Genomic DNA, 27,118 nt, shown 5'->3' with positions numbered 1-27,118 from the left:
CTTTCTCTCCCAGGTGGCTTCTCTGAAACTTATGCCGCTCTCTGTGATTACAATGGCATCAGCTGTAAAGAAGAAGTGCAGTGGGTAAGTAAAAACACATATCTCCAAAATGATCACTTCACAGGTAAAGGCAAACATGTTAACATTGGAGATACAAGGTTTTAGTGAACAGCACTGATCTGCTTGCATAGCTTTAGTTTTTCTGTTTTCTCTCACCTAAACAGGTGTGTAGTCTGTCACATATATATATGTAAATATCATAAAATGAAATGGCCTCATATTCATATTTTAGTCATGATTTGTGATTTGTTGCTTAGTGACTTTGGTTTCCTTTTGGTTTCCATGGCGTCTGTGTTTATGCAGATTTATGTCTAGCAACCGTAGCCTTCTCTACAGCTGTCACTGATTAAAGTACATATTTTATATATATATAACACTATGGCCATTTGCATTCTTGCCTGGTTAAGGATTTTTGTAAACTGCTTTACAGCATTCATTAAAAGAAATGATTCTATTCAATACAAAAATGTAAAAATGTAGTTTAAAAACCTTTCAGTACCCTTAAATGTAATTAGGCTAAACATAGAACACATACACATCTGAACAGTATATGGACAGCCAAACAAATGTGTGTGTGTGTGTGTGTGTGTGTGTGTGTGTTTTCAGGATGTAGACACTATCTATCATTCTCAAGACAACCGTGAATTCAACCTACTAGACTTCAGTCACCTAGAGAGCAGGTGTGTGTTTCATCTTAGGCTTCAGAAGTTTGCTAATATCTGCATGTTACTAAGCAATAATACAAAAACTTTATCAGATTTATACAATAAACACACATTTGAATCACCCTAGACTTGCTGTGCAAACAGTCAACTAAACCTACATTTATTTCCAGGTGTAATTGACTGTAACTGTGTGTGTGTGTGTGTGTGTGTGTCTGCTTTTGTGTTTTTTTCTTCTAGAGATCTCGCAGTCATCGTTGCGTCCATGGCCTACAACACATGGTTCACCAAACTCTACTGCAAAGACCTGCGCATTGTAACTATTACCACTCTGCTACTCAGGCTGCAAATGATAATTATTTTAGTCGACAAATTTGAGCATTTCCCAAAAACTTTCGTGACTTACATAATGCTAAAATGAATTAATATAATATTATATTCTGACGCACTCTAATCTTCCTTAAGACTTTATGACTTTACGAGCAGTTCCTCCTAAAAATGCCAAAAATGTCTTAAAACATTCATAGGGGTGCTGGATGTGTGCAGGTAAAAAGCACATTTACCGGTATATATAAAATGTTTAATGCTAAAGTATGTACTGTAATATTTTAATACACTGTATTTGTTTAATATTTCATGTTAACCATTCTACTCTTTAAATAATCAAATATAAATCAAATAATACCCCAAATATACCTACATTATCAAGTATAACATTTTTTTCAGTTTACCTGTAGACTTTCAGACTTGATCAAAGTTTTAAACACACTTTGGTACATCTTAGGTTTATTTCATGATAGATCTTGTCATGAAAATTATATAATCGACTTTATCATATCATATCATATTCCATATTCTATTGTGTTGTACTTGGCGAAAAGAGTCAATTAATGTAAATGAGGTGGTATGTTTGACTTCTGATCTCTAGTGTTTTATTTAATTTATAAATTTAAACATTTTAATATTTCAATTTCATTGTTTAAATGTTAACTTTTAATAATTAAAAGTCTATTGCCCTTCAAAAGGTATAATTGCGTCGTTATGCTATTAAATTAGCATAATATTTGTAGCATGAAATGTTTTAAAATGGCAATAATTGTCCCAATAAAAATGGATTATCATTGCAGGCCCAAATGGTGCATTCATGATCACTAGGACTGTCTCAACTTCTCATAACAGTAAAGTAAAAAAATTCCCCTTGTTTTGTAAATAATGTAAATACATTTCAATTAAATAAATACCTTGTTGTTCAAGGCAATATTAAGCATAGACAATCTGTAAATTTGAGTGGCACATTTGAAAAGTTTTGCTGTTTGGCTAACTTGACTGAATCATGCTAATGCTAGTAAAAGCTGGCCTAGATTTAGCTTTAATTGTTTTTTTTTTTTTTTTGTTAAATTAGACAAATAGTGTTATTTCTACAGCCCTAACAACCATGGAAGTCTGTATGTGCAAGTTGCAGTGAGACACAGTGACAGTGCTTTATAAATAGTTTTATTGTAGTTTCTGTTTTGTTTATTGTTAAATTGGTTTGTTGAGTGATGTCTGTTTTCCACACAGGGGTCAGAAGTCACAGAGCAGGTTTTGCACACGCTCAGTAAGTCCTCAAGTCTAGAAGAGATCACACTGGAGAACGCTGGACTTAAATCGTTAGTTTTTTTTCTTTCCTCTTCTTATGTCCATTATATAAATGCTGTAGATTGTATATATTTATATTTACCTATGTGTGTTTGTGTGTTTATTTAGTGACTTTCCCCAGAAGCTGTCAGTTGCATTATCGGAGAATCCAGCTTCAGTCATCCATTCTCTCAATCTGGCTCATAACACACTGGACAACCAAGGTACTTTACCAGTCTTCACCAATGGAAACTGTGACTACAATAGCTAGCAATTAAATTCAGATGAATTCACTAAGAAAAAACTGATTTTTGCTAACTCCACCCACAGCTCAAATATGAAAAAGGCTAAAAAAATGGTATGGGGTAGTTTGAGAGAGGCACTGGGTGATGTATGGGTTTAGAGGCAGATCAAAAGGGGGATCTGATTGGCTGAGCTGAGACTTTTAAACACAACAACAATATTTATAAAGTAACTATTGCAACAGGCTGCAGGCTTTCATTCTATATAACCAGCAGAAACTGATTAAACGAGTGGAGTCAAGTGTGCTGCTGATTGTGGTGTGTAATCCTGCAGACTAGTGCTGTGTGATATGATGATAAATATCGTGGGGACGATAGAAAAGTGTTTATCATGCTACCTTCTATTGCCCCTATCGTTTCTACAGTAATTTCATAAATTATACATGCAAATATATAAAGTAGGCTAAGATGAAATGTATTGGCGTGTTCACTTTGCATAAACTCGGTTTATATAAGTGATAATAAAGTAATCTTCGCAAAAAAAGCTTCATAATGTGGTTTGCTACTGCATCTACCTCATCTGTTTTCATTTGATACATATATATATATATATATATTGCTGCACTAAAAGGTAGTAATTCTCATTCAAGAAAGTTTGGTTTAATGGCACTTTTAAATAAAGTTGAAAAAAAGTAAGCAATTATTTTGTCAAATTTTTCGAAGAATAACTGAAAACATACTTAAATGTGATATCATGATATATATCGTTATCGAGATATAAAAAATTCCGTATCGTGATATATAATTTTTCCCATATCGCCCAGCACTACTGCAGACACACCGGTCCTTTGTGGACATCTGTGTCCTAGAATAACATTTTTCTTCTTAAAGTCCCTTCTGCCCTACCTTAGTACAAATGCCTACTCTCTAACGTGTACAGTTACAGACCAGCTACTGACTGGATGTGTTTGGGTGACCAATAATTAATAAAAGGAATAAAGAGAGAGATTTTGAATGACAGCATGATGTAATTGTTCTCACATATAATGCATATAGACAACCAAAAATGTGTGAGTTGTATTAAAGTGTTGAGTGATAAACTGATACTAAAGTGGCCACTAAATGGAAGCACAATGCAGGTGTTTCTGATAAAGTGACCAGTAAGTTTAAATACATGTTTGGTGTATCTAAAAAAAAGTGGCCAGTGTCTGGAAGGGTAAAGATGTCAGTGAGATGAAGTATAAGGTCTGTGTTTTGTGGGCAGTGAACTGGGTATTTATATTATAGGTGTTTATAGTAAAGTGGGCTCTGACTGGAAGAATAAAGTAGTTCATGATGAAATGTTTAATTTGTGTATTTTCTAGCATGTCTCTGAATATTTATAGCCTAGACGACAGCCCTTTTTTCAGAGCACAGTTTAAACAACAATGCAAGTGTTCGCTAATTTTCATCAAACTCATGTTTATGACACTTAATTTGTCCCGACTGTCTCGACTCTCTCGGGCTATTTTTTGTTCTCCATTTTCTCTCCAGCTCTCTCATTATCCCACCTCTTACCTCACCTACCCTGCTGTTTATCTTCACCTGTCACTCATCTCAGAGAGAGAGAGAATAAAATGGGTCTTCTTTAATTAAGCCTGATTCTCTTTTACTTTCCCACTCTCTTTCCATTTCCTTTTCTGTAGACTCAAATACACATTTGTTCTCTTTTGTTCATTACATTTCTCTCTCTCTCTCTCTCTCTCTCTCTCTCTCTGTCTTTCTGTAGGTGTGTGTAATCTGATTCAGCAGGTGTGCCGTCTCAGCAAAGGGCTTCGCCTCCTCAACCTGTCCAAAACTTCACTCTCATCTAAAGGTGGGCACAGCGTAGATATCCAGGCTTTAAAGAAGCTTTAATTCAGTTCAGATAAGTTCAGGATTAATTGCGGTATCAGTGAAGATTTTGGAAGAGTGTTAGAGACATGTGACAGCCTTTAGAATGCTGAGTATGAGCAGCAAAAATGATAAAACCAAACAAAACTGGGTGTAACAATAGAGACACTACAGAATAAGATTAACAGAAAAGGTGAACACTGGCATATATTACTATATATTACATATATTATGTTCACATTTAAAATGGACCTAGTGTGGCTAAAGTGTATTACTGAGAAATGTAGATTTTGGGCCTTATCTTAAACAATGTCGGGATGCTCTTCACTACTTTGCAGCCACCACACATTTTCACACCTTGCTCCTACACATTTATATCTGTGCCCATGTACACAGTGTGAAGGCGCAGGTCTGTTTTCTATGCAAAGTAGTGCAGAAGCGATGCACCAATAAAATTCCAATCAGCCAAATTCAGAGCACACCTGTCTCCTAAAAGGAATGGCAAGTGACATGCTAATATATATATATATATATATATATATATATATATATATATATATATATATATATATATATATATATATATATATATATATATATATATATATATATTTCACATTAAACATAAAATATACCTATGATTAATAATGAGAATTAGTATATACCTTTTGCGCATTTCAAGCTGTGAAAGGCGTACTTTTCCTTTTGTTATGATAGCAAAGACACACTGACATGCCCTAAATCAAGCTGCACAGTGTGTGGTTGACAGGTCACCTACAGATCGCGCTTAAATAGGGCCCAATGACTTATATACTTGAAAGCTAGTCCAGTGCAAATAGACAATAAACGGAAAAATGAAGAATATATAAGATCTTTTATGCTCCAAAACTGTGCATGGCAGGCTCAGTGGCAGCAACACAATGTTGCCATCCTGTTTACAATGTGATAAAAGCAAAGAAATGAACAAAATGTCTTCAAGTTACAAGAGATATGCTTTGCTCTTTACAAGAAGGGCAAACACAGCCATTGGGTACTTTCTGTTTTGGATAAAGGATTGGATAGCTTTACTCGGTTATTTATGATGTGAAACTTTAGGATTGTGTCACAAGCAGTACTGTGCAAATGTTTTTGGCACTTGTAAATATTAGGTGTTTATTTACTCAGTTAAAACCCTAATATTAGAATAAATACAAATTATATTCATATAAAAATTAGTGGTTTTACTTTTCTCACAGTGTTTATTAGAACATTTGTAACGCTCTCCTCATAGGAGTATATTATTATTAACATGTATTATTTATCTGTAATTTTTATTAATTACAAGTGAGCTGGTGATGGAAGTCTGGAGTTAAGCTTTAGACTAAAGGGAGAGGTAGTGAAACTAAAGTTCCTACTCAGTAGACATGGCAAGTTGGAGTAATGAAGCAGTGTGAATATGGTAATGTGTGATCATAGTGGTAAAGTTGACCCAGGGTAAGGGACGCTTGGCTCGTAGAGAAGCAATTTGAAGAGACGGCACCTGGAAGACAACCCCTGGCTCGGGCAATTGTAACAGACATTTAAATAGTGACCAATAAGGATGGAGCTTTAGGGTAAAGGGAAAACAAAAGTTGTGTTTCAAAGCCCCATTCGTTTTTTTTATGTAAAATTGGATATATTTTCAAAAATTATTCATCTCAACATCATGTAAACATTTTTGGCCATATGAATATTTAAAAAGAACATTCAGCTTATAGTAACTGAGTTTATATATTTTTTTTCATTGGCTTCTTGCACAATCTATTTGCATACTGGGAGTGTCCTCCAGTTTCTGACACCCATGGTCAGTGTTTAGCCACTCCCCCAGGCTCCCGCATTTTATTTGACTGTTGGTCACACATATAGAACAGTCTAACAAGGCTTTATGGAGATGTCACATGGGAATACCCGGTCATACACTGGCAAGAAACTCTTTGCTTTTTTTAATTTCTTCACAGAAATAATTAAGAATTTTAACCCTAGAACTCTAATGGCGGGTGATTTTATCCCACACAGTTTTTTCATGTGATTTTCACTGTGTTGTTGCTGTCTGAGTTGCATGGGACTTTGGGTAGCTTTATTGGCTTATTGATGTCATTAATGTTATGATTGATTCCCTCTTCTCATCTTTGTTTTTTTGAAGAGGCATGCTTTAGTTCGGATGAAAATATGTTATAGAGAGTAACATATTTTTGGGTGTTATTTACCTGATGTTAGTGTTTGTGTGTTTTATTTAGACGCTCACATGTCCCAGGAAAGGGTGGACCAAAGACCAAGTTTCCAGCAGCATTATTATTTTTTTTGTTAGAACATAACCTGTTAAAGATTACCTGATTTTCCAATATTTTTTCTGCTTTTTTAAAGGGTCATCCATGGTACCTTTTTGTATAATGTAATGTTGTAATCTTAAATGTTAAGGAAGGGTGCCAAAATTTGTCATACAATGTATACCCAGCATAAGTGATGGTTTTACTAATAATTTTAATGTTAGTGTTCTAGGGTTAAAAAATATATTTTTTTAATTAACTCTGCTCCAAATGCTGTTTTTTTTTTTTTTTTTGCTATTTTTCTTCCCATCGCATTGTACATTGAGAGAGTTATGGGTACCTGGGAGCAATGAAGGATTAAGGATCGGTGTCCTTAAGAACGCACCCGAAGTTGGCTGCATTTCTTGGCCTTCAGCTTGGAACATCCTTCTGTGATGCAGCGTCTAAGAAATGTATCCCACTGTGGCTGCAGCCTAGACATTGGAGAGCTCTGTGAAAGTGGAAAATCAATTGGAGCCCTTGGATCAGTCGTAACAAGAAAGATAAATATGGGTAAATGAGAGCCTGGTGATTTAAACAAGAGCGATCAGGCCTTAGAACTATAGTGCCCTGAAGGCATCTTATGGTGACACTTCAATGAGAGGGAGATTCACCAATAAAAAAATGTAAAAGTGTGGACAATGGTAAAGCCAGCAGAGGTTTGTATCACAAGAGGCAAACTTCATTTTATGAGCTGGTTAATCTACAAGTTGAGGCTGGAGGACACATAAAAAGTGAAGCAGTGGTCCAAGATGTGGTTAGAAAGGGAAGTGGTGGCATCTATCGTGCAAAAAAATGGCCTATGAGTGGGCTGAGGGATTAGCTTAGAGACAAAATTCAAGCATCGACGGAATAAAGAAAATAAATGGATTAATGCTCATCCTGTTACAAGATTTCTTAAACTTGTCTTTGTTTGGATGCCTGATGAAATGAATCCACTGACAGAGCAGGTAGTTATCCATGAGAGTTCAGGAGCTCATGTAAAGAGGCTAGAAAGCTCATTGGTACACAATGTTAGATTGGGAGAAGTATGAGATTCTCAAAACTCTTCAGGGTGGCCCTCATTTTCAGTGTAGTCAACACACAGAAAGAAATAATCAGTCAGTCTTTTCATAGATGGGTAAATAAGGCTGGCGGATATGAAAAGAGTGTAAAGATATCATGGTTTAGGTGTTTAGTTAAACTCTTATTGGTCCTCAAATCTACTGTACCAATCTGGTGCTGTTCTGGTCTGGTCAGTCTTTTTTTCTCACAAATAATTAATGTATGGGGTGTGTCCTGCTGTCAGGCTCATTTTTAGCTCATGACATGACTCCTGTCATTTGCTTGAAGAATGTTCTGAAGCCGCTGCATGCTCTTTCATACATGTACACAGATTTGTAGCATAATCCAGCCTTCACATCCTTCATACATCATTTATGGAGGCTTTGTGTCAGCTGTCCTCTCCGCAACACTTAGCGCCTCAGAACAAAAAGTCCAAACCAATGGAAAAATCTTAAACAAATGGCGAGAGCTGAACTTTCTCTGCTTTTTTTTTGTTTTCGAGGAACAGCCCTGCAGCTCGCTCTAATGCTCAGCTGGTGAAATATGCATCAGCATGCTCATCAAACTTTCACATGGCAAAAATGGGCTTTCACTGAAGCGGAGGGCGTTTGTGAATTTCATGCGGATCATTATTCACGTCCCCAGTCCTCAGCATTTTCCCTCTCTTGTCTGAATTGCCTTGCATGAATCTTCAGTGTCTCGCATTTAGCATTTATTTCAGCCTTTAAAAAAAGCGGGCTTGTGCCTTGAGGCCGTAGTAATCTGCATGCGTTTTTGAAATGATATATAACACACAGCATGCAGTGGTGGATCTACAGAGATTATTATGTATAGCAGTGTGTGTGTGTGTGTGTGTGTGTGTGTGTGTTTTGGACATTGTTAGTGTGTAACTTCAAACGTCTTTGTTAATAGGGAGATGGTACAATGGCTAGCAAAAGTATTCATACCCTTTGAATTTTTTTTCTTTTGTCGTCACCTTACAACTTAAACTTTTTTGGGGATTTTAAGTCAAAGACTAACACAAAGTGGAGTTATGAATATAACTAAATTTGTAAGATTGATTTATGCCCTTACTCCTCCCACTTTCCATCCACTTCCTCTCTACCTGTGTGTCGAACAACTTCGCACCCACCTCCTCCCCATCTTCCTCTATCCTTCCTTCTGCCTTTTCTCTTCCGGTATCTCTTCTTGTTGGGGGAGTTCAGGGCTAAGTTCCAGTTCAAGGGCGTGGGAAATAGTATCAAAGTAGCACATAGTTGTGAAGTGAAACGAAAATGATACATGATTTTCAAAAAAAAAATCTCAAAAGTGTGACATGCAAAAGCATTTATCCGCCCCTAATATTAATACTTATTAAAGCCACTTTTTACTGCAAGACTTCTAGAAATGAGCTTTTTGCTCATTCATCTTTACAAAACATCTCAAGCTCAGCCAGGTTGGATGGAGAGCATCTGTGAACAGTAATTTTCATGTTTTGCCACAGAAGCTCAATAGGATTTAGGTCAGGACTTTGACCGGGCCATTCTAACACATGAATATTTTTTGATCTAAACTATTCCACAGTAGCTCTGGCTGTATGTTTAGAGTCATTGTCTTACTGGAAGGTGAATCTCCTTCCCAGTCTCAAGTCGTTTGCAGCCTCTAACAGGTTTTCTTTGAGGATTTTCCTGTATTTAGCTCCTTCCATCTTTCCATCAACTCTGATCAGCTTCTGATCAGCTGTCCCTGCTGAAGAAAAGCATCTCTACAGCATGATGCTTCCACCACCATGTTTCACAGTGAAGATGGTGGGTTCAGGGTGATAAACAGTGTTACTTTTTTTGCTACGCATAGTTCTTTGCATTTAGGCCAAAAAATTATATTTTGGTCTTATCTGACCACAGTACCTTCTTCCACATGTTTTCTGTGTCCCGTATATGACTTAATATGTATATGACTGCAAATTATACTTCTAATGTCTTTTTTTCAACCATGTTTTTTTTTACAACAATGATTGATTACAACTATTATGCATTTATGCATACAAAGACTAAAATTTAAACTAAATAACCTGAAATTAACACTGAAACACACACACACGCACACAATGAGGGTTAAGGGCCATCCTCAAGGGCCCAACAATGCCAGACTGGAAACCCGGGTATCAAACCCACAACCCTGTGTTCAGTCTAACCACTGAGCACCCACTGCCCCTGAAATGAAAGATGCTCTCCCCATTGGAGAATTGAACCCTGTTATTCCATGTGACTATATTTCACTATATAAATAATACTATCACAGGAGGAGAGCTTTTACAATGTTTTATTAAACTCAGTGGTATAAAACCACTTGTTTTATTTATTTGTACATTATATTTTTACTCAGAAAATGAGCATATACTTTATATAAGCTGCTTATAATACAGGCTTAATATAATACTGCTTATACAGACAGAAATAGTGCTAATTTGAAACCCATATATTTAAGGACACTGTCTTCCACTTCTATTCATCTGTCTGTTTTCTTTTCCTCTGACCTACTGTGTCTTTTGTTAATTTGTTTTTTCTTTGCTGTGCTTATCCCCCGTTTCTGTGGTAGACTGGCTGACTGACTGAAGCTCTCATTTAGAGCAAATGCTCCACTTGTGTCTCTTTAGAGAAACATATTTGTGATGATCAAACATATCCATGGCTCAGAGGAGGCTAATTTAATGCATTATTACGAAAAAGATCGATACTGACTGGCAAAGAAATGACTTCAGAGGCCACCGGTGATTGGCAGTAATTGAATGTCTCTTTCTGTCTTTGTGTCCTGCTCTCTGTCTCTCTCTCACTCTCTTAGGTGTGGTGTCTCTCTCTCAGGCTCTCTGCTCCAATGACGATTACTCAAACTCACTTCTGCATTTGGATCTCAGCAAGAACCCCGGGATTCTGTCAGGAGAGGATGCAACGGTCTGACAGAGCACTTACATACATCTGCATGCTGGGCATGTGAGACACTGGGGAACACCTAGGGCGTTTGCACACCAGCACTATTTTGTCCGGTTAAAATGGACTTTATATACTTCTTTTATTTGAGCTAAACTGCTGATTATGCGTAGTTAATCTTATTAGCCAGACAACAATAATTACCACAGCTATGCATAAACACTGCCTCTACTTAATGATGTTTACATGCCTGGTATGTGCAGCTGCACGTCGCATTGAAAACACTAAAAACAATTCCGTGTTAAAGCAGCTTTACTCTGCACAGATATACACGCTGGAGCATAGAATCTTTTCGCAATCTTAGAAGACAACATGCTTGTATGGTTTATCAAAGAGAATTTTGTTGCGTTAAGTTTATAGAAAAAGAATATCGAAAAGTTTACACTTGTTGTAAAGACATTTTAGAGCAAGACATTTTTGTTTTTGTGTTTTTTGCATAGCTGTATTATATACTGTAAGTTTTGTAGTATACTCATATATATTATTACACTCCATTACGTTACATTTAACGGACGCTTTTATGCAAAGCAACTTACAAATGATAAGGTTCATGGTACCAGAGGACATAAAAATTCAAGGCAAAAAGTAAAACATTTAGCAGGGCCTTAAAGAGGCCAGAATAATATTGGGATAGAGGAAGAAAGGAGGAAGAATGAGTACCGGTAGGTGAATGAGGTTAGTAGTATAGTATTGTTATAGTATAGTTAGTTTGTTAGAGGTGTTAGGGTAGTAAGTGCTCTTTTATAATCTCCTGAAGACGGAGCTCTTCAAAGATAGCGAGAGATTCTCCTGATCTGGTAGTGGAAGGTAGTTTGTTTCACCATTGGGGAACTCTGTATGAGAACAGTCTGGATTGTTTTGTGTGAATGTTTGTTAAAGCGAGGCGACGTTCACTGGAGAAGCGCAGCGGCCGGGAGGTAACATAGCCCTTTAGTAGTGAGTGCAGGTAGGAGGGAGCCTGATAATCACCTTATAGGCAATCAAAAGCAGTAACCAATGAAAGTAGCCAATGAAGCTTAATTAGCAGTGGGGTGACATATGCCACTATCACACTTTAGAAATATTTAGAAGGCAATTGTTGGGAATTAATTTTTTTTATACATTTATTCATTTTAGATTGTGAGAACTTTTTTTTTTTATGTAAGAGTATATGTGATTTAAATTCATGTATGTAAATTAATATAGCTCATATAGCTAAAAGTTTCCAAGTCTGAGAAGTGTAAAAACAGAGCATGAAATTAGTGAAAGCTCTCAAATCCTGCTTTGTACCTTGTTTATTTTAGCACTGTATACAGTAATAACTGACAGTTATAACAAATACACTGCCTTGAATATTACAGTTTCATTGCTGTATGCAGCTGCAGTCTTGCAACAAAAAGCAAATATTAATAAGAAAATATCACTTTCAAAAGGCAGAGGAGTCCCCTAAAACAGTGTACATACACAGACTAATGTGATGAAATTGAAACTAATCAATGGGACACTTACTGTATAAAGGAATTTGTGGTAAATCCTGGTTAGTGACGGTACCACTTTATCTTTTTACAGCATCTCCACATGTTCCTGTCCCAGCCTAACTGTCTGGTACATTTAGACCTGTCAGCCACAGACTGCTGCGTGGATTCGGTGAGTACTTCATAGTGACTTTTCTGAAGGTTTCTGTCACAGGTTCACCCAACAGCTGCCACCCCTCAACATTCCCTGAATATATATATAACTGTGACTCCCACAAACTTAGTGTTCCTCTCAGTAAGTTTTGTTTATCAAACTACAGGCTAGTGTCTACATCTGGTCCTGATTATTCCAAAATCTTGATCATTAAAGTAGTCTATTTTTATCACACATCTTACAGCAGACTTGTTATACTGTATAACCATATTGGTTTATTTCTTTTTTTTAAATATAATTTTTCTTTATTTTTTTCCATTTTCTCCCCAATTTACACGGCCAATAACCCAAGCCACTCATTAGGACTCCCCCTATCACTAGTAATGCCCCAACACACCAGGAGGGTGAAGACTAACACATACTTCCTCCGATACATGTGAAGTCAACAGTTTTGGCTCCAGTACATCAGCTCACAGACGCCCTGTGCTGCAGACATCACCGTAGGAGTGATGTGGGGAGAGAGCGCCATCTACCCACCCGGAGGGAGCAGGGCCAATTGTGCTCCCTCTGAGCACCGGCAGCTTGATTGCAAAGCTGCATGAGGGGGGTTCGAACCCGCGACCTCCTGCTCATAGTGGCAGCGCTTTAGACTGCAGCGCCCATATTGGTTTATTTCTATTCCACAGATCTGCAGAAATGAGCATTTTGCTTTCAGTACTCTTAATGACAACTGGAGAACCCTTTTTGGAGAAACTTATTAACACAAAATTCTACAGAGCTGTGACCAGCAAAAGAGGCCCAGACTGACTAACTAGTGCCACGTGGAAAAGGGCTTCATCATTGTACAAGCCACAATCTGAAGTCAGTATGAGATTTTCTATATCATAAAATCTGACCGCTGTGAGCGGTGTTCTATCAAGTTGAGCTGCCTTGTCAAACCTAGTGGAAGTAGAGTTACTATAACTACTAATTCAAGGAAAATACTCACACATCATTAATCAACCCTCAATAAGTCCACCTGCTAAACAAAAAAATGAAACATTTTTTTTCAATCAGGTTAAAGATTGCTTTAGAGCCATTTCACACCTGTATAAAAGGTACATTATCAGTGTAAAGAGTTTAATTTCAAATGCATTATGGTACGGTGCATGAATTGCAAGAAACACATCCTATTTAACGCAATAAGAACCACATTTTTCTTTCTACAATAGTGGTAGATAATTGAGAATTAATTATTTAACAGCACTTCCATGTCCTGTGTGTCTAAAACTCACCTCCCACTATGCTTTTTTCAAATCAAAAACTGATTAAAAAGGCCTTTAATGAGTTTGGAAGGAAACTCTTCATGTTAAGCAGAATGTTATGTTGTAGAGAGGAGAGGGATTCTGCTGTCTTTCTAGACAAAAGCACGTTTGCTCAGCTGAGATTTAAACCTGAATCTCAACAATATAATTTTTTTCTGTTGTATGAAGCTTAGTTTTTGCTTTTTCTCTCATTCCCTCTCTCTCTCTCTCTCTCTCTCTCTCTCTCTTTCGCTGCCAAAACTAATTATCCACTGACCAGCTACTGAAAATCGAAGTGTTTGTCATAATTTCATTACGCTGGCAAATTGTCCATCTGTTTTTATTATCCACTTGTCCTCCTCTCTATTTCCTCTCATTTTTCCTCCTCGTTTAACCTCTCTCTCTCTTTCTCTCTCTCTTTCTCTTTCTCTCTGTTTGGTTCTAAATGCAGCTGTTTGGGGCTTTGCTTAGGGGCTGCTGTGCTGACCTCTCTTACCTCAACCTCTCCAAAAACTCATTTTCTCACAGGTTAGAGTCTCTATATCTTTTCTACTTTTCTATACTCTTTGTTTCTGTTTTTTAATTGTAAAATATGTGTAGGTACTGTATATATACAGTTGTGAGAATAAGTGAGTGAGTAAACTGGGTTTGGTTAAGTACAAATAAAATGTGGTAATCAGGCTCTAAGGTAGCAAAGCAGCCCCAAACCATGATGCATCCTCCACCATGTTTCACAGTTAGGATGGGATTTGTTTTGCAGTGTTCTTTATCCTCAAAACATAGCGTTACACATTTATGCAAAATCCTTTCACTCCTGTCTCACCTGTTAATTTATAAACAGTTTGTCTACCCTTGGACTGATGTATCCAGAGTCTTTAGCAATGCTTTTGTAGCCTTTTCAGTTTTATGCATCTCTATAACATGTATTTTGAAAGTTGTTTGTGTGAAGGACTGGTTCAGTTTTTCTTGAGAAGAAAAGATTTATCAGTAAGTGGGCTTTTTATGTGCCATCATTTAATCTGCAAAGCTCCTTTGTAACGCACACCTCCAGTCTCATCTCCTTAACTGAAACACCTTTAGCCAATTAGGTCTTGGAGAAGTCATAAAAGGTTTACTTACTTTTTCTACTCTTAATATTTACTCAATGTGAACAGTAAATCACATAAAACACATGTTTAATGTACAAATGTTTTTTTTTCACACTTTAAGGCGCATTGTATTATAAGGCACACTATCAATGAACATCTATTTTCATACATAAAGCGCACTGGATTATAAGGAGCATTATGAGACACTAGTAAGGAACAGGGGTGTCGCCATGTTTTCCTTCTAATTCAGCAGGTCTCGCTGCTGGGTGGTGGGGGGTTTTACCACCAGTTAAGTCAAGCTAAGCTAAGTAAACAAACTGTAATTCTTTAAAAAAAAAATCTTGTAAAGTCAAACGAAAACTGTTTATTTGGGTGAGTAAAGTGCTTCTGTTAATTTACAGTAAGCTAAGATTTCCAGATTGCCACTAAGGTTGGGTGCAGCAGCATTAGCGGCTAACCGAAAGCGCTAGCCAGCCTACAGAGCTACACTGAGGAACCCTGAGTGTTTTGGTAAGCCAGGGCGATATTAGCTAGCTGTTCATCCCACGTAGCTTGTTTTAACACGGTTAACACGCAGACTACAGATAATAGACACTTCTGAATTGCAAAAGAGCTAGATCTGAGCGCAATTAGCGGCTAATGCTAAAACTGCTCCAGCCTAGGTGTTGGAGAACTAAACTAAAAACTCCTGTATAACGCTGTACTTCAGTGATGTGGCTTTACTGCTCCTTACAACCTGACTGGTAAAATTAATACGAAGTGCAGCGGATTATAAGGCGCACTGATAATTTTTGGGAGAATGTAAGGATTTTAAGTTTGCCTTATAGAAAAAAAAAACGTCTTATTAGTAATCAGTTAAGACATCCAGGTACTTCAAAAAGGTTTCACTTACTTAGTCTCGCAACGGTAGTATCACTGTATATTAAGAATTGTAATATTACACTTAGTCCTGGTATCAGGGATTGTCACAGTTCTGCTGCACACACTCAGTTCCCTCTGTGTCTCTCTTTATAGAAAAGTGAAGGAGTCTTTGCCTTTGTTCCGTCAGTTCTTCAGCTCTGCATTCAGTCTCACACACGTCAGTCTGGCCTCCATGAAGCTGCCCCCAGAAGCCCTCAGGTGAGACGCTTTTTCTTGAAGGTCAGGGGTCAGCTCAATATCCAATCCAAAGTGGCCTTTTCGTCTCTGCCTCAGATTGACCAAATAATAGCTCTCTGCTGTTTAGAAAAGCCATTTCAAATCGAGTTAATTACAGTTAATTACAGAGCTAACAGGGTTTCTTACAGATATGCCATGCTGTATAGTAGACATTAGCTGAGGTAAATACCCTGGCAGTCTTCAAATAATTGCTCAAATGTTCAGGTTTCAAAGTTTGTCAAATACATCATAAAACAATATATAATACACAGTAAAAAACAGATGTACGATTTATGTACTTTCTTGTACTCAGAGGTAATACTGTATAATAAGTATAAAAATATATTCATAAGGTATAATATTGGTTTAGATGGTCAGATGTGTTCCCTCTGAAGTAAAGAGTCTTTCCTGACAGCAGGAAGTACGTATTTGTTCCAAACAAAAGGTACATTCAGTATTCTGTATCACTGTACTAATAAACAATATATATTTTAATTATACATTTTCATTTGAAAGCCAGACAGTTTGGATCATCAAGTTCTTGACACATATTCAGTTGATGATAATGTTTATGATCTTTATAATCTTTACTGGTACAAAAACATGTGTACAAAACTTTTGCACAGTACTGTAAATTATTAGATATATGGAAATATAGACGAGACAAGAAAAGAATGAGTACAGGTAATTTTGAGGAGGAATGGAAGAAATATATCAGTGTGAAATATATTGTTGTGTAGTTAAGTATAAATTCTTCTTCTTCACACATTTCACAAAAATTGCCATGACATCACCAGATCTGACTACTCAACAAACCCATCATTTGATTATCAGTGTCATATTACATTGATTATTGATCAAAAGGAGGCGATAGATCCCTTCGGACACATTCAGAACAGTAACTTATACGCCTGTGTCCAGTGACAGTTAACCTAGTTTCCATGGCAACATCCCCCAGTCATGGTTAAAAAAATAGATTTTTTTGGATGGGATTTTTATTTCACACTCCCATGGCAGCTTTAGGAAACTGAATTGTGTGAGCACTTAAAACGTCATCTTATAAAAATACAAACAGAATAATATAAATAAATAATAGAAACTTTCTAATCTAATTACAGATCTCAAAAACACCAAACACATATTAAAACGTTTAAATCCCTTTTTAGAGTGGTATAGAATAAATGACTTTCATCCTCTATTCCTTATTTTTGTATCCGGGTCATGGATGGTGGTAGGAAATCTGTGAAGGGGAAGATTAGAAGGCTGAAATTGAAATCACTGTTCTGGGTCTTTCTCTTTTCAAGTGTAAGAAAGGATTCTTGAATAAGGTAGAATAAGGCCTTTCAGTGATTATTTGGCATTGACTTTCTTAATTTGCTCGTTCTGATGCAAGCCAGCATTATAGAGACGGGTAAATATAACTGCTATACTGTAGACTCTCAAGGCCAAATGGGCCCAGGTTTTGTTATGATGTTAGAAAATATTTTTTTTTGTATTTCTCAACAATAGCATGCATATTAAAATAAACAAGATAGAATCTATGAAGAAGATTGTATAAGTCTATTAGTATTTAGTATTATTATTCTTCTTCTTATTAAGCACCCTGATATAGTTTTTAATGGTTATTGTTGATCTGACAGGTAAAGAGGAAGAGGAGGAGGTATATTTATAATAAAGATTAGTCATAGGGACCTCTCTTAGGGCGTTTTAAACCTGCACGTTTTGGTCCGGTTAAAACTGACTCTGGTTCGTTTATACCCTTGGTGTGGTTCGACTGAGCAGGTGTGAAAACACTAATCGCACTTGGGTGCGTATCAAAACAACCGGTGGTTGGAGGTGGTCCTGGTCCGGTACTAAATGAGCTCCGGATCGGTTCACTTGTAGTGAGATTGTGATCTGGTTTTGATCTGACCCAGCTATCAAATATACGTCTTTTATTTGAGCTAATCTGCTGATGAGGCACAGTTTAATCTAATATTTTTAACACTTATTACCACAGCTATGAACAAATACTGTCTCTGTTCCATGCTGTTTACATGCAAAGTGTGTGCTGCGCTCACTACTTGCAGCCGTGCAACTCTGTTTGCAAAGTGTACATCTGCGCTGCACGTCCAAACACTGTTTGAAAGAGTTAAACAGCGCAAAAGTGCACAGATATACGCTCTGGAACACAGAATCCTTTCATTATATTAACTTTCTTGCTCTCGCACCAGACAGCTCTGACCAATCAGAGGAGACAATGCGCTTACGTGGTTTATTGGTGCGCATTTTGGTGCGTTTAGGTTTGGGCCTGTGTGAAACCAAACCAAACAGAGAGAGAAAACGCTCCAAGTCAACAAACTCATCAACCAATTCGGACCATAGAAACCAACTCCTGGTGTAAAAAAGGTCCTTACACACTGGTGTGTCGCAATGCTGATTGCCGTCTTACACCCCATAAACTGTCTATTTTTATACCATTAAAATGGTGACAGAGCTTACGAATTTATCTACGCCAGTGGCCGTGTTGGTCTGGAAGTGAGGTTTGTTCAGGTAAAGTTATTGCATGTTGCTATATTGGCAATGAAAAAAACAGGTGAGCCACTGACTGATTTAAACCCTGACTGCAGTAAACTTTTAGATTCAACTGTCAGATTCCAACTGTTCATTCCTGTCTTGGCAATGCAGGTGCGCAGTGCATGCTCAACATGTACACCTCTGCTCTTTACACACACATACACAGGTATGCAGCAGTGCACAAACCCAACATCAACAATAAACAGAAAACAAAATAATGCTGCTCCTGTAAATGATCTGCTTGCCCACCTTCACAGTATGAACGCGCAAGTCAGTTTCCTCTGCTGAGAAGCACAGAAGCACTTCACCGTTAAAATACCAGTTCACCAAATTCGGTGCACACCTGGCTCTTCAAGGGAATGGCAAGTGACACACTGATTGGTTTATTTCCTGTTACACCCAAAACACACCCATAATTAATTAAGAGAATTAGTATATGCATTAAGGTGTACTTTTCCTGTCGTTACGATAGCAAGGACACACTGACATAACCTAAATCATGCTGCAATCTGTGCAGTTGAAAACTTGTCTATAGATCGATAAAATAGGGCCTATAGTACTAAAGTTGTTTGATTTAGAACATTTTCACGACTGAAAACCCAGCTTATTTCTTGTAAATCATAGCAAGACACTCGTCTTCCCACACATGATAATTTAACTTACTCACTGAATTATTTGATATCCTACATTATTACCAAATTTATTGTACACTGCAAGTGAGATTTCTGTTGAGCTGCGCTGGTTAGATTTGGGTGCTGTAGGCTACATTACAGGCCTGTACTAAATGATGTCTTTATAATAACTTCTGTATTGTAGCCTCCGGTTTCAGACATCAGACTAAACAGCCAGTAAAGTTATGTTTCTGCTCTCATATTAGGCACAATGTTTTCAGAATGCAAGCAACACTACCTCAGGCTGTACCATTTGCAATTCCATGCCTTATCGCTATAAAATGACTATTTTTTGGCCTAATAAAAGATGACAGTATATCACAACTAGCTTTTACTGAACTGTGGGTTTATCGTGTTCTATTATTTATTAAAGATTAAGCTTTAAGTCACACACTGTCACTGCTGCACCTTCTTCAGTGCCAAATACTGCCTCAAAATAACAAGAGGAAAATTACTGTTAACAATTAATTGGATCTTTCCGAAAAAAAAAACACACCTAAAATAAATGATTAAAGTAATTAATTAAGCTTTTATTCATTCACATGGCTTTCTAAAGAAGAGCTTTCTGTTATCGGCACAACCGCAGTGGCAGAACATCAATGTATTACATACACTCACCAGGCAGGAAATGATGACTAATTGGTGCAGGCCCAAACTGAACTAAGAAAACATTCCCTACACCATTATACCACTCTCACCAGAGTGCAATATTCACACAATACAAGATAGGTCAATAGATAAGTCATGCTGTTGGTTCCAAATTCAGATTCTATGATCTGTGTTCCCCAGTTTACATCCAGATTAATCAGTTTTCCATTATTCAGCTCTCCAGTTTGGGTGAACCACAGTACCCACTGCAGCCTCAGCTTTCTGTACTTGGCTGACAGAAATGAACCCTATTGTGGTATCCTCAGGATTCAGGGTGTTGTGCAATCAGAGATGCTTTTCTGCCCACCTCAAATGAACAGCTGTCTTACTGTAGCCTTTCTGTCAGCTCCAACCAGTCTGACTATTCACCACTAACCCGGTAGTCATCATAAATGTGTTTTGATGTTTGGATGTTTTTTCTTTAAAGAAACTTTAAAAAACTCAGTTGTGCTGAAAATGACAGGAGATTAGACAAGCGTGCAATAATAACAGCTTTAATTTCAAAAGTATTAACAATGTACTAGATAACAATTTATGTAAAGTTAGCCTTTAGCGTAGGGCCTGGACCCTAGCAGATCCTGCCTTATGTAGGAGGCAGGGGCGGAGCCAATCCCTGGGCAACCAGCAAGACCAAACTGGAGGCAGTGGGGAGGAAGGAGAGGAAACGAAACAGCGCCTGCAAGCAGAGATAGGCGTGTGCGGGGAGGTCTTATAAAGACAGGTGGAAGCTTGCAATTGGTTGAGATACGAGTGACGAGCACAGGAGTTTCCTGCTAGAACTAATGCTGAAGCTTATAGGTCTAGAAATTATCAAACCAGCCCAACTGGCACCAACAATCATACTACATTCAAAAGCTCAAATTTTCTCCTCTATTAATAGTTAATCTTGGCATTATTGGAAGTTGGCCTGTATTTTTGTATTGTTTAATTGACTGATTAGACAATTGCACGAATGCTTTTGGTGAATGTATGCACATCTGAGCAATTATAATTGACTGCCAGTAAATATCTAGCTAATTAGTAGTGGAGGTCACAGCAGTAGCGAAATGCAGTAAAAATTGTGCTTAAATGAGGTATTGATTCAAGCAGAATTAGCGACGAAAAACCAATTAAATATTTTAAAATGATCTTCTACATATATATTTGTTTGTATTGTAATACAAATTTGTATACAAAGGTTATATGAAGATAATGTTTTATAGTGATTATAATTTCTTTCTGTCTCTCTCTCTCTCTCTCTCTCTCTCTCTCTCTCTCTCTCTCACTTATAGGAATCTGTTCTTGGGTCTGACCAACAACCCCCATATCAATGACATGCATCTTGACATCAGTGGCTGTGAGGTATCTATCTTAGTCTGTGTTCATACCTACTTGTGTGTGTGTGTGTGTGTGTGTGTTTGTGTGTGTGTGTGTGTGTGTGTGTTTTGCTCTGTTTAAGCTTGAAGCTGCTTGATGAAAAACATATTTGACACTCAAATGGTGTGCACTAAAACACCTGAAAGGTCATCAACTGTGATCAGTAGAGGGATGAAGAAAAAAAGCTGTAAAAAGAGCAAAAGGAAGAAACTTGTGTCATAACATTCAGTGTAGAGCCTCACAGTATATGAAAAGTACGTTGCCAGTATTTCAGTGTGGCAATTAATGAGGACACCTTTCTCATTCACTGTTTCTTGTGAAATTATAGTATTTTTCGCACTATAAGATGCACTAAAAATGACTTAATTTCCCAAAAATCGTCAGTGCGCCTTATGTATGAATTTTACCAGTCAGGTTGGAATGAGCAGTAAAAAGTTTCACTTTAGTTCTTCAGCAGTATTAGCATTAGCTGCTAACCAAAGCAAATCGATAAAAGAGGTGAGTATTATCGGCCTGTAGTCTGCTGCTAACCCTGGCTAGCACTGCTGGAGCAGCAGTAGCATTAGCCGCTAACCACAGTGCTAGTTCTTTTGTCATTTAGAAGTGAGTATACCGGACTGTAGTCTGTGTCTATACTGTGTTTAAATAAGCTATGTGGGATGAACCGCTAGCTGATAGCACCCTGGCTTTCCTGAACACCTCAGCATAGCTTACTGCTAGTAGTTAGCTGCTAATGCTAATGCTCCAGCTTTAGTGGTAATCTGTAAATCTAAGTTTGCTGGAAATAAACATAAGGGCTTTACTCACCCAACTAAACAGTTTTTAAGAGAGAAATCTTTGTAGATTTTAAGTCCGCGCTCGTTAACCCTTTAAGAATTACAGTTTTGTTTACTCAAATTTACAGGTGAATTTAAAAGGAAAACATGGTGACACCCCTGTCCCTACTACTAGTTACTAATTAATAGTGTCCTGTAAAATGTGCCTTATAATCCGATGGACCTTATGTATGATAATAGACTAGAAAAGAGACGTTTATTGATAGTGTGCCTTATAGTGTGAAAAATACTGTAAGTGTATTAATGGTATTCATCCTGCCGTCTACTAGATTCGATTTTGGAACACTGCTCTGAGAATTTGGTTGAATTCAGCAACACATGCTTTTGTGAGGTCCAGATGTTATGGCATTAGTCATGGTGCCAATAGGTTCTGTCATGTTTATCTGCTTTAAAGGTCCCTAGTGTATTGGCATTCTTCTCTAGACAAGAACTAGACAAGATGTGTATTTGTGTATTTGCACAGTAATGTCAGCAATGAGTGCATCTTAAAATATCTGAAAGCATTTATTGCAATATTTAAATGTGCAAATATTTAAATATACAGGTGTAGTTTTCCAGACAGGGATTAAATCTAAACTAATCTTGGACTACAAAGCATTTTGAATGAAGATTTTCCATTAAAAAGAAAACATAGGTTATAACAAGAGACTGGTCCATAGTGGATGTTCACACATATTTATTGAAATATGTTTTTTAATAATAATATTCTTTTGTTGGTACTACAACATGTTGATTTTCCAACATGTGATGATCCTAGAAAATATTTTTAAGGCAAATGACTAAAACTATGTTTACACCAGCACTAAGAAAGCAGTAGTAATCCTTAAGAGCATTAAAAGTATGTTCAAATAGGTAAAGAATACTAAAAATACATTTTCTATTTAATATACTTTATAAAAATACACATTAAATATACTTTCTCTGTATTTTCTTAAAATGTATTTTTAGGCAAATGTATGTTGTGCCATTAAATACTGCTTGAAGTGCACTTGTAGCTTTGTAGTTTTGTGGTGTATTTTATTTTTTTCCATTTTCATTAAGGTGTACGCAATATATGCATCAATATGTAAAGTAGTACATTTACAATATACTTCTAGTGGATTAAAATGATGTTTAAAAAACACTTACTTAAATCTACTTAAGTTTGCAGAAGTTATATGAACACATTTTAATGCTTTTATGTAGTATTTAAATATAGCTCAATTGCAATTAAAATAGTTTAAAAGTTTCAGTACATTTTTCCAAAATAGTACATTTAGTATGTATTTAAGTATGTAATAATTTTAATCTTATAAAAATGTATTTTTCCATGATATGTATACTTTTAAAAAATATATTAAATGCACTTTTCTTTTACAAAGGATTCCAGATCAAGTAATTAGCTAAGATAGCTAATTACTCAGCTGGCTAAAGCTAGGTCAGATTTATGAAAATGATACAATAGCTTGTATACCTATTGCAAAAATATTTATCTATAAATACACACATATCTTACTATGGACCAAAACCCAGGGCTGTCCAGTAAGAGAGTGGAAACAAACATTATTTTTTATCAAGCTAGCATTAGCTAATCCTATCAGCCCCACACCAATATCTCAGAACAATACAGTTTTTAATGTGTTTTTTACTTTATATAAAACACATTTAAAACCACTATTTTTATGGAGAAATCAAATCTTATTGATTTCTGTCAGTCATTTCTATGCTGAGGCCTGAAGAAAAGTTGTTTATCCAACTCTAATCAAGTTTCTAAACTGCCTGCAGGAGAATTTCTGTTCAGTAATGTGTGTCATGTATACCTTTTTCACTGTTTAATTTCAAGGATGTTAAATGCCTTTGTGTGTGAATTATTTAACAGCTTTGTAGTGATAGAAATAGATTTAAATACTTATAAATATTTTTTAATACAACAGTTATTGACATTTCATATTATTTCCACATTACATTTGACTTCGATATTCTAGTATCATGATCATTTTCATAAATATATTATATTAAACTATGTTTCTCGTTGAGGGTTTATGTCGGTGTTTTCCAAATACCTTAATTAATAGGTAAACATATTATTTGATGAGTTTAAATATCTCTATATTTAATGAACTTTGCCCTAGGCTGAAAGACTGAATATTGTTGTACAGGAACAGAATATTTAGATTGTCCTTGTATTTCATTTCTGTGAATGTTTGGGCTTTTTATATTTGATAATAGTGTGATGTTACAGGCTTCCTTTAAAAGAAATATTTAATAAATACTTTTAAAAAATGGAAATTCAGTTACATTTGAAAGAAGTGTTTAAATGTTTTTTATTTATCTTTATCAATTGCGTCTCATACAGCTAAGATCAGCAGGAGCAGCTGTGATACAGGAGCTGTTTCCCAGAGTGACATCCATTGCTACACTGGACATCTCAGACAATGGTAAGCATGTCAATGACTCTGTCCACACTTCTTCTAAAGATTTATGAGACCAGGGTACATTTTCCAGTCTTGTAATTTTTTACAAGACTGTGTCCATTACAGCCTCAGCTTTCTGTTCTTAGCTGACAGAAATGGAACCTGATGCTGTCTTTTGTTATTATAATCCATCAACCACAAGATTTGAATCCTGTTCATGTAGGCAAACTATCGGCTACCGGAGCCTGAAGGAGCACAATTGGCCATGCTCTCTCTGGGTGGGTAGTTGGCGCTCTTTCCCCACCTCGCTCTAAAGGGTGATGTCCGCAGCACAAGGCATCTGTGAGCTGATGTATCGCAACCGAGTCGCTGTGCTTTCCTCCGAGCGCTCTGTGATGCTACTCTGCAGTGCTGCATCATAGTGAAGGGGGAGTCCTAATGAGTGGGTTGGGTAATTGGCCATATAAATTGGGGAGAAAAATGGAGAAAAAAACACAATTGTACAGAGTAATGAGTTACTGTTGCCTTTCAGTCAGTTTAAAGCAGTTTATAGGAGTTACTTTATTAACCATAATAACCTTATATTTTTCTCTAGGATTTGATTCAGACCTGTTGACTGTGTTGCCTGCCCTGTCCAAACATCCATCACTGAAACACCTCCATCTGGGCAAAAACTTCAACATCAAGAACAGGTACTGCCATTCAGACAGTTTTATTTCTGTGCAGATTTACATGATCCCTTTATTAGAACCCCCTAGTGACCTATTAGAGACTGTCTCTGTTGATGCACAGTTTCTATTAACCATCCTTCAGCTTTTCATTATTGGTTAGATTCTGACCGTAAAGCTATTCCTAGCTGAAGGGTTTTGGGTGGTGGCCCACTCTCAACCTGGTAAACCCCAGTAACACCACTGTATTCTAGTGTATAGTGGTCCCACATCTTTTCATTCAATATTTATTTCATTCAATTATATTTTTTACATTATAAACTTATTTATAAAGACATTAAAGCTGTACAGAAACACATGTGGAACTATATTGTTAAGAAATGGTTTTATGTTTTATATGTTAGATTCTTCTAAGTAACTACATTTATCTTTGATGACAGATTTTTACAAAGGTGCTGAACAATAGTTGCTGTTTTTCCTTTACGCTGTGCTCCAGCTATATGCCGGGTGTATGTAGTGATAAAAATAGATTAAAATACTTTTGATATTTATTTATTACAACAGTTGTAACATTTTTCTGTGTCAGTATTATGTCAGTATTTCCCATCCCAAATCACCGTCTCAGTTGGGTTTAGGTAAGGGTTTTGTTTTTGTTCTTAATTCCATATGTGTCCCTTAATTGTTTTCATATATTTAATATTAATCTCGAACAGGGGTGTCCAAACTACGGCCCGCGGGCCGCTTCAATAAAGGAAACGGCCGCAAATGGTATTTTAGAAATAGAATGAAAGTTGGCCCGCTGTTAACCAGGTTTTTATAATGTGAGATTCACATTATAGTTAAGTTTGAACGCTAGGTGTCAGAAACGGGCCAAAGAGTCTAAAAGCGGCGAGAGTGAAGTTTTAGCGCAGAAAAACGGGCCAAAGAGTCTAAAAGCGGAGAGGGTGCTCAGTTGTAGCGCAGAAAAAGGTCAAAAGAGTCTAAAAGTTGCCGTAATTAAGGAGTTTAATATTAAGAGTCATCATAAAATTAAACATCATTTTGAAAAATCTTAGTTTACACAACACTGTCAAAGATAGATAAAGATAGTAAGTCAAGTAAAATGGTGTGTAAATGAAAGTAATCAGGAAAATGTATTATTTAAAGTGTTATATTTCATTATTTGTTTTATTACGGAGTCTGTTGCCCGTGACTTCAAATATATTTCTCCTTCTGGCCCCCAACAAAAAAAGTTTGGACACCCCTGATCTAGAATGTAGAAAATAAATGAATTAAGGAAAAACATTGAACGAGATGGAAACGTTTGACAAGTACTATATACAGTATATGAATGCTTTTGTCAATTTAACTTGGTCATACGAAACCCTGAAAGCTATTCAGATTCAGCTCAAACATTTCACATTTATGCTTAGTCACTTTATTAAAGCTTTTAAAATCAGCCCTCAACGCATAATCTGAGAGTACATTTCCAATACAGCTAAAGACATTCAGCCGGATGAAGATGAAAGAGCTTCCAAAACTAGGCTCATTTTCTTCAGTGTAATAAATGTGATGTATCTTCAGACTGCTTGGCAGTACTGTTACTGACTGTTGGCTCTCTCAGAAATTGACCGAAGTATAATATAACCAGGTCTAAGTGATTTCTTGTATATGATGATAAATCATGATATTGCCAAGTCATTAAGACTATAAGTGTGTTATCAATATACTTAGCAAATATTAACAGAATACTATTATTATTATTATATTAATATTAATCAAAGAATAGTATGATTATATATTGTCATTTAGAGCCTTTATTTGCAAAAAAAAGGGAAATGGCTGAAATAACAAAAAGATGCAGAGCTTTCAGAACTAAAATAATGCAAAGAAAACAATTTAATATTCATAAAGTTTTATGAGTTCAGAAATCAATATTTGGTGGAATAACCATGGTTTTTAATCACAGTTCCACCAGTCTTACACACTGCTTTTGAATAACTTTATGCCTTTATGCCAGTTCAGTTTGGTTTGATGGCTTGAGATCATCCATCTTCCTCTTGATTATATTCCAGAGGTTTTTAATTTGGTAAATTCAAAGAAACTCA

The 27,118-nt window shown here is 36.5% G+C and overlaps 1 protein-coding gene across 2 annotated transcripts in view; it reads left to right on the top strand.

Moving 5' to 3' along the window:
* LOC103032908 (capping protein, Arp2/3 and myosin-I linker protein 3-like) overlaps nucleotides 1-27,118 on the top strand; it is a 105,526-nt gene that overhangs the window by 36,428 nt on the left and 41,980 nt on the right. For both annotated transcript variants that reach the window (XM_049479655.1, XM_022665145.2), the window contains exons 7-19: nucleotides 14-84; nucleotides 667-740; nucleotides 963-1,038; nucleotides 2,283-2,371; nucleotides 2,469-2,563; nucleotides 4,350-4,436; nucleotides 10,642-10,751; nucleotides 12,336-12,413; nucleotides 14,130-14,206; nucleotides 15,781-15,885; nucleotides 21,050-21,119; nucleotides 24,306-24,387; nucleotides 24,959-25,055. In XM_049479655.1, the coding sequence (XP_049335612.1) occupies nucleotides 14-84; nucleotides 667-740; nucleotides 963-1,038; nucleotides 2,283-2,371; nucleotides 2,469-2,563; nucleotides 4,350-4,436; nucleotides 10,642-10,751; nucleotides 12,336-12,413; nucleotides 14,130-14,206; nucleotides 15,781-15,885; nucleotides 21,050-21,119; nucleotides 24,306-24,387; nucleotides 24,959-25,055 (1,111 nt within the window). The remainder of the gene's footprint in view (nucleotides 1-13; nucleotides 85-666; nucleotides 741-962; nucleotides 1,039-2,282; nucleotides 2,372-2,468; nucleotides 2,564-4,349; nucleotides 4,437-10,641; nucleotides 10,752-12,335; nucleotides 12,414-14,129; nucleotides 14,207-15,780; nucleotides 15,886-21,049; nucleotides 21,120-24,305; nucleotides 24,388-24,958; nucleotides 25,056-27,118) is intronic.

This window comes from Astyanax mexicanus, chromosome 1 (genome assembly GCF_023375975.1).
Source record: "Astyanax mexicanus isolate ESR-SI-001 chromosome 1, AstMex3_surface, whole genome shotgun sequence".
Lineage (NCBI taxonomy): Eukaryota > Metazoa > Chordata > Actinopteri > Characiformes > Acestrorhamphidae > Astyanax > Astyanax mexicanus.
The sequence above is the reverse complement of the archived record's forward strand: the minus strand, read 5'-3'. Positions and strand labels throughout refer to the sequence as shown.